We start from the raw sequence: 6,785 nt of genomic DNA on the forward strand, positions 1-6,785 counted from the left end.
ATGGGCTTCTTTGCACATAACCCTGAATAGGTCAATTACACAGAATTTCATCGTGTCTCAGACATCATGGGTAGCACAGTCCTATGGGAAGGAAAAGGATGAGAGAAACCCAGTGGGCTGGATTCAGCCCAGGGATCCCCCCGTGGCTGAGGAGAATTTTCTTTCTGAGCCCAGAGAGCAAGGGTGGCCCATGACTTCCCGTCACATTCAAACACTGTAGGGCCTCTAGCCGATCTAAGCAAAGTGAAAAGTGGGGAGAAGGGTTTTCCCACATTCGGGGTGTCATCGCTCAGCCCAGTTCCTGGTAAATGAAGTTTGCTCACGGGCTCAGGCCACTTCTCTCAGGCACTTCTGAATCCCTTGGTACGCTCCTTCTAAGGAGGTTTCATGGAGATCAGAGAAGCCAAGAGAAGACAGAGCAGAGGTTGGAGGGATGTGGCCTTGAGCCAAGGAGCGAGGCCACCCCCAGAAGCTGGAAGAGGCAGGCGGGATCCTTCCCTGGAGCCTGCAGCCGGCACAGCTCTGTCACACCTCGGTTCTCGACCTCCGGCCTCCAGGACGGCAGGAGAGAATATCTGGGTTGTTTTAAGCCCCCCAGTTTATAGTAATTTATTACAGCAGCGAAAGAAACCGGACGCCAACAACCGTCCGCGAGTCCTTCTTTTCTAGTAAGTTATCTCTAACAATAAGCCACACAATTTCTGAACTCAGGCCTCCCTCCGCTGCTCTCCGTGCAGTCTCTCAATGGCTATCCACATCTGTGCCTGTGCGTTGTTGACAATGAACGTCTTATCTCTTCCATCAGCAGTTAAGCTTGGCCAAGTGTGGAACTGTCCGATGGGGTTAAAAACTAAAAACAGCTTTTATAAAAACCTAAAAAAAAAAAAAAAAAAAAAAAAAAAAAGGGCGCCTGGCTGGTTCAGTCAGAAGAGCACGGGACTCTAGACCTCAGGGTCGTGAGTTCGAGTCCCACATGGGGTGCAAGATTACTTTAAAAATAAATTTAAAAAACACAAGGAAACACTAAAAATAGGTACCAGGTTGTTTCAAGACACACACTTACAACCATGTGATGCATACGTCATGAAAGGAAACAGGTGTGCAAAATGGCCCCAAGCGGAACACGCACCCAAGTGTCCGACGCCAGGAGAGAGGGTAAAGAGTGAGGCAGGTGCCACAGAAGAGGTAAACCCGCTAGTGTCTGAGCAACTCTGTAGGGCTCTCCTCGTCAGCACGGTGGGGGGATGGGGGGCACCACTGGCAGAGGCCGGAGGCCAGGAGTGTGGTCACACCCCCCGGAAAGCAGGAGACAGGCGCACACAAAGGACCAGGGCCAAGCAGTGCCGGTTTGTCTACACGACAAAGAGTTCATTATGAATGAACGTGAGCAACACAGTCTGAAAAACACAACCTTGGAAACAGAAGTAACGGCAAACTGGATGCTCGCAGGCAAAACATGAAGTTAGGGCTATGTGCATGCGGGACAGGGGCCGCGTAACAATGAAAGGAATCATTTACCCAAGAAGATACAATGCACTGCTTATCTTAGCACTGAATGCCAAAGCAAAAGGAGAACCCGACTGCAAATCACAGAATACCGAATTTACTAAACTTCTTGCTACACAGACGAGAAACAGCAGAATATCATTGGCTCCTTTGTGATATGGACAAAAGTGAAGATGCTAACAGTCCCATGGAAACGCACAAATGGGAGGAATACCTAAGACAAGAGATCATACTTAGGGGACAAAAACGAATGGGACTTTAATAGCTAAAGATGCAGACAGAGAAAACTTCACAGCAGCACATGGGACTTAAGGTTCTCGCCGCCCTCAGCTAAAGCTACATCACAAAGTGATACAGACACATGGTCACGACGTCACACACACCCACTCTCACGACCAGCCACTTGTTTTTGTGCTGCTTGTGAGGTAGTAATGGTTTTTACAGGAGTAAATAGCTGGATGAAAAGAAAAACAAAAAAAAACAAAAGAAGAACATTTTATGGCAAGTGACAATTACATGAAATTCACATTGCAGTCTTCATAAATAAAGGTTGCACTGGAATCCAGCCACACCCGCCATTTACAACCCAAGTTCAGCTGCTGCCACAGAGACCAGACACCCCTTTACAGAAAAACGATGCTGACCCCTTCTAATCGATACAGGGTAAATCATATCTCAACTGCAGAATCGAGTTCTGGAGATCAAATTTCTAGTGAGAAATTAACAGACAGCTGTATTCGGCATGGGGCCTGGGAACCACATGTGAAGAGGCATTATAATTTAGGGGGACCTCAGTATGGGAATTCAAATTTATAAAGGAATTTTGGGGGCACCTGGGTGGCTCAGCCGGGTAAGCCTCAGACTCTCGATTTCAGCTCAGGTCACGATCTCATGGTTCGTGGGATCAAGTCCCATGTCGTGTTCCATGCTGACAGTGCTGAGCCTGCTTGGGATTCATTAATTCATTCATTCTCTCCCTCTCTCTCTCTCTCTCGCAAAATAAATACATAAACATGAAAAAAACCTTTATAAAGGGATTTTTTTCATATATGAGGGAATCTTGTATGCTGTTTGGAAATCTGTGTTGTTTCAGAAAATAAATTAGGCTGATAAATGGAGGTGTATCGGGGGGAACCCTTCTCGTGATTAGTCACCATATCACAGAACAGCCGTGTGTCTTGCAAAATGGAAGGATTCACACGGAACCCGACTGAACAGCTACCTATTCGTAAGATATAAAGCAGATAAAAGCTTAGGGGTTGATCCCTATCATGGTTTGAGTGATATCCCCCTAAAACTTGTCTACCCAGAGCCTCAAAATGTGACCTCATTTAAAAATAGGGTGTCTGCAGGGGCGCCTGGCTGGCTCAGTCAGAAGAGATTGCGACTCTTGAGCTCGGGGTCGTGAGTTCGAGCCCCACCTTGGGTGTACAGATTACTTAAAGAGAATTTAAAAATAACAATAAAAAAATAAAAATAGGGTGTTTGCAGATAGAAGTAAGGCAAAGATCAAAATGAGATCACTCTGGATCAGGACGGGTTCTAACCCAACGGCTGTCCTTTTATAAAAGAAAAGTACACACGGACACAGGGAAGAAGGCCATGTGAAGAAAGAGGCAGAGGTGAGAGTGACGCTTCCAGAAGCCGAGGAATGCCAGGAGCCACCGGAAACCGGAAGAGGCAAAGAAGGCTTCCCGCACGGAGTATCCAGAAGGAGCATGGCCCTGCCGACACCTTGTTCTCTGACGCTTGGCCTCCAGAATGGTGACAGAACATGGTTCTGTTGTTTTAGGCCACCCAGCGTGTGGTGATGTGTTACAGCAGCCGTGGGAAACTAATACAATCCCTTCTAAAGCTCCCCAGAAATTCCAACTTCTCTCTTTGTCCTCAAAGGCAAGGTCTAGATCTTTAATTTCTTCTAGAAACCCACACAGCCTCCTCTAGTGCTACTGTTGCTAAAAGAAACATTCAACGATGTCAACCTTCGTTCTTCTTGAACGGTTACAAAGAGGTAACGGTGTATCTTTTTAAATTACATGTTTTATCTTGAGACAGCTGTAGACTCACCTCAATTCAAAGGTCCCGTTGTGCCCTTTACCCAGTTTGGGCTCATGGGAACATCTTGCAAAACTATAGTATAGAATCACAACCGAGGTACTGGCGTTGATATGCTCCAGCGATGTGATTCCCATTCCCCAGTTTTCTGTACTCAGCGGGTGGCATTATTAAGTTCTGCCCACCACCATCGAGATGGACAACAATTTTGCCACCAGGGCTATGTGGTATTGTAATACATGCAAAAATATGCCTTATCTGTATGTAGATGTGTAAATATTAACGTGATGGCTGGTTCAAAGATAAACCTTTGAAAAGCCAGGATGAGATACCGTATTTACACAGTCCTTAAAATAGAAAGCAAGTGTTTCCCAGATACTCTGAGTTACTATGGGAGGGGAGGAAAAAAGGATGATGTTCACCCAGAGCGGGTTCCTCCAACAGGACCCAAATCTCCTACCTTGTCCTTTTTGTCTTGTCGAGCATACGGAAAACACGGGATCACGGCAGTCACCCTGGAAGATGACGCGATCTTACAGGCATTGATCATGATGAGAAGCTCCATGAGGTTGTCGTTGATTTCTCCACAGCCACTCTGGATGATATAGACATCTTCGCCCCTCACGCTCTCACCGATCTCGACGCTGGGAAAAAAAAAAATGCCATCTGTTAATAGTCAAGTATATTTGCTGTCTTCGAGGTCCCCTGGGGCACCGTTAGGTATGATAAGTGACCAGGATTTACCATACGCATCGGTGTCCAGGGTACGATCGGGGGGCTGGTCACACGGGCTCCATCTGCCCGGCACGTACCCAAATTCCAGACCCCCAGGTGTTCCGCACTAACCACACTGTTCACACAGGTTAGTGGGGTGAGCTGTTCGTATCTGGGAACGGGGGGGGGGGGGGGCCGTTTCCAAAATGAAGTTCCCAAAGGCTAGCTGAGGACCACCTTGTGAGCAGAACTTTTCATGTAGGAGAGGGCCCACTATGCTCGTTAGAAATAGGTCTCAGTCCTGTTACATTGACTTCTTTCTGCTAAATAGTATATTGAGTTTTTACTTTTATTAAAGTTACATATACACACTGCTTAAAAAATTCAAGTCATTCTGGGGGCGCCTGGGGGGCTCAGTCAGTTAAGCGTCTGACTCTTGATTTCAGCTCAGGTCATGATCTCAGGGTTCATGACGTTGAGCCCCACGTCGGGCTCCACACTGACAGTGCGGAGACTGCTTGGGATTCTCTCTCTGTCTCTCTCTCTCAAAATAAATTAAAAAACAACAAAAACAACAACAACAAAACAAAGTGAAGTCATTCTGTAAGCCTTGTAACAAACATTCCAGAGGCAACCAACTGGGACTCTTGGTATGGTTTTTAGGCATTTCCCTTCAAGCCTCCAACTAGTAAGTTTGTATAGCTTCATCTTGATTTTTCATTTTAGGCATCACGTGTGGTCATCGTGCTATGAAGACGAGGACATAAGTCTATCCCCACCCCCCCCACCCCCCATTGCCTGTACCACCTGCAGCCTTCTGGTCCCACCATCCCAACAGAGATCAATACTCCAACCAAATACGACAGCTACCGTTAACTGTGTAAATGCTCCTCGGAGCCGAGCCACAAAGTAAACTTCAATCCACGTTTATATTTCCCTTTTACACACAACTTTCGGTGCTTTGTTCTCCCTGGAGTGTACTGTCCTACCTTTTCGCCTGCTAAGTTTTCTGAGTAGTGATTCCAAATTCCGGCCTAAACGCTTGGCTGACAGTCTACATTCCCACCGTGTCAGAGGCCCCAAGGGTGACATCCATGTCACTGGCCCACCCGTGTTTGTCCCGTCGCCGGCTGAGCCAGGTTCTCTCTGCCCGTGCACAGATGCCATCCCCCCCCCGGGGGGGGGGAATCCCACCACCCCTCTCCTACACATCATTGCCCACTTTCTGTATCCTCTTTCCTGCTGCACCTCTTTGTTTTGCTGGTTGGCATCCTCCAGTAGCTTCTGGAGAAAGAGTGAAGAGGGGCTTCAAAAGTCTTTGAAAGTTGCATGTTGGACAATTTCTGTTTTGTGGGCGGAGAATCCTGGGCGCTCAACACGCCCGCAGGCCAGCCCGTCCCTGGCACGTGCTGGGGCACGTCCTTCACAGCACTGCCAGGCGCCCGGGAGACCTTCAGCTCTGCTACGATGCTGGGTTTGAAAAGCCTAATCTTCTTCCAAGTGATACCTCGGGAACAATGCGAGCCGAACTCGAAGGCCGCGTTGGCTTACCCACTGTCTTTCATCCGGAGATAAGACTGCAGCAAACTGGACGGCGCCCAGCTGGATGGAGAAGCCGCTCAAGAAATCCTCCCCCGGGGCCGCCGCCGCCCCCCCTCCCCAGGACAACGGCCACACCCGCCCGCATCTGGTATCACCACTCGACATACCACTTCAGACTCCCTCCATCGCCTCACGAGAACCCCAAAGCTACAGCCCCCCCCCCGCCCCGGACTCACTTCCCCAAGGAAAGGGCCATACTTGCGACAGCGCTTACGGTTAAGCCTGTAATGTGTATAAAGTGCTTTACCATTTCTATGACATTCACGTCTTTTTAAAACGTTGCTGAAGTTTTGATCACTGCACCCCCAACCAACCCCATTTCCCCCATAAGCCCTGTGGTCTTTATTGTAGGACTCTGCACAGCACGATGATTTTTAGGAAAGCATTCCAGTAAGACCAGCTGCAAAGGGGCTCCCTCTAAAAAGAAATATCGTGAATCTTATTTTAAATGACAACTAGACCCAATCATATTGTTTTCTCTAAAGAGCCGATTCTTTTTTAAAAATAAAAAAAAAAAAATTAAAGGCGTCTGTATTTGGAATCCATGCAGTAGTCTATTGAGTCAACAGAAGCTTCTACCCAACCTCAACTAGAATAATCAGAACACAGGGGCACCTGGGTGGCTCAGTCGTTTGAGCGTCCGACTTCGGCTCAGGCCATGATCTCACGGTCCGTGAGTTCGAGTCCCGAGTCAGGCTCTCGAAACACAAAAATGAAGGCTTTCAAGTTGAGCCGACCTGAAAATGACTTTGGTAACAGTGGAAAATGATGATCCACTTCAAATTGAACCAGTCTGACACCACCCCCAGGGTGAGAGAGACACAATTCTATGTGCTCCCTCCTATCTCGAGTTCTAAGGGGCTAAATGTAATTCCTTTGTGAGCACCCTCTCCAACTGTGGAATCAAG

The 6,785-nt window shown here is 47.8% G+C and overlaps 1 protein-coding gene across 1 annotated transcript in view; it reads right to left on the reverse strand.

Moving 5' to 3' along the window:
* The window catches only part of PRPS2 (phosphoribosyl pyrophosphate synthetase 2), a 29,629-nt gene extending 25,404 nt beyond the window's left edge, over window positions 1–4,225 (reverse strand). The window contains exon 1 of the mRNA XM_040467639.1: window positions 4,022–4,225. Within this exon, the coding sequence (XP_040323573.1) occupies window positions 4,022–4,126 (105 nt within the window). The 5' untranslated portion in view covers window positions 4,127–4,225. The remainder of the gene's footprint in view (window positions 1–4,021) is intronic.
* Between the last annotated feature and the right edge of the window lie 2,560 nt (window positions 4,226–6,785).

Source organism: Herpailurus yagouaroundi, unplaced genomic scaffold (assembly GCF_014898765.1).
Source record: "Herpailurus yagouaroundi ecotype Mexico unplaced genomic scaffold, PumYag 67525, whole genome shotgun sequence".
Classification (NCBI taxonomy): domain Eukaryota; kingdom Metazoa; phylum Chordata; class Mammalia; order Carnivora; family Felidae; genus Herpailurus; species Herpailurus yagouaroundi.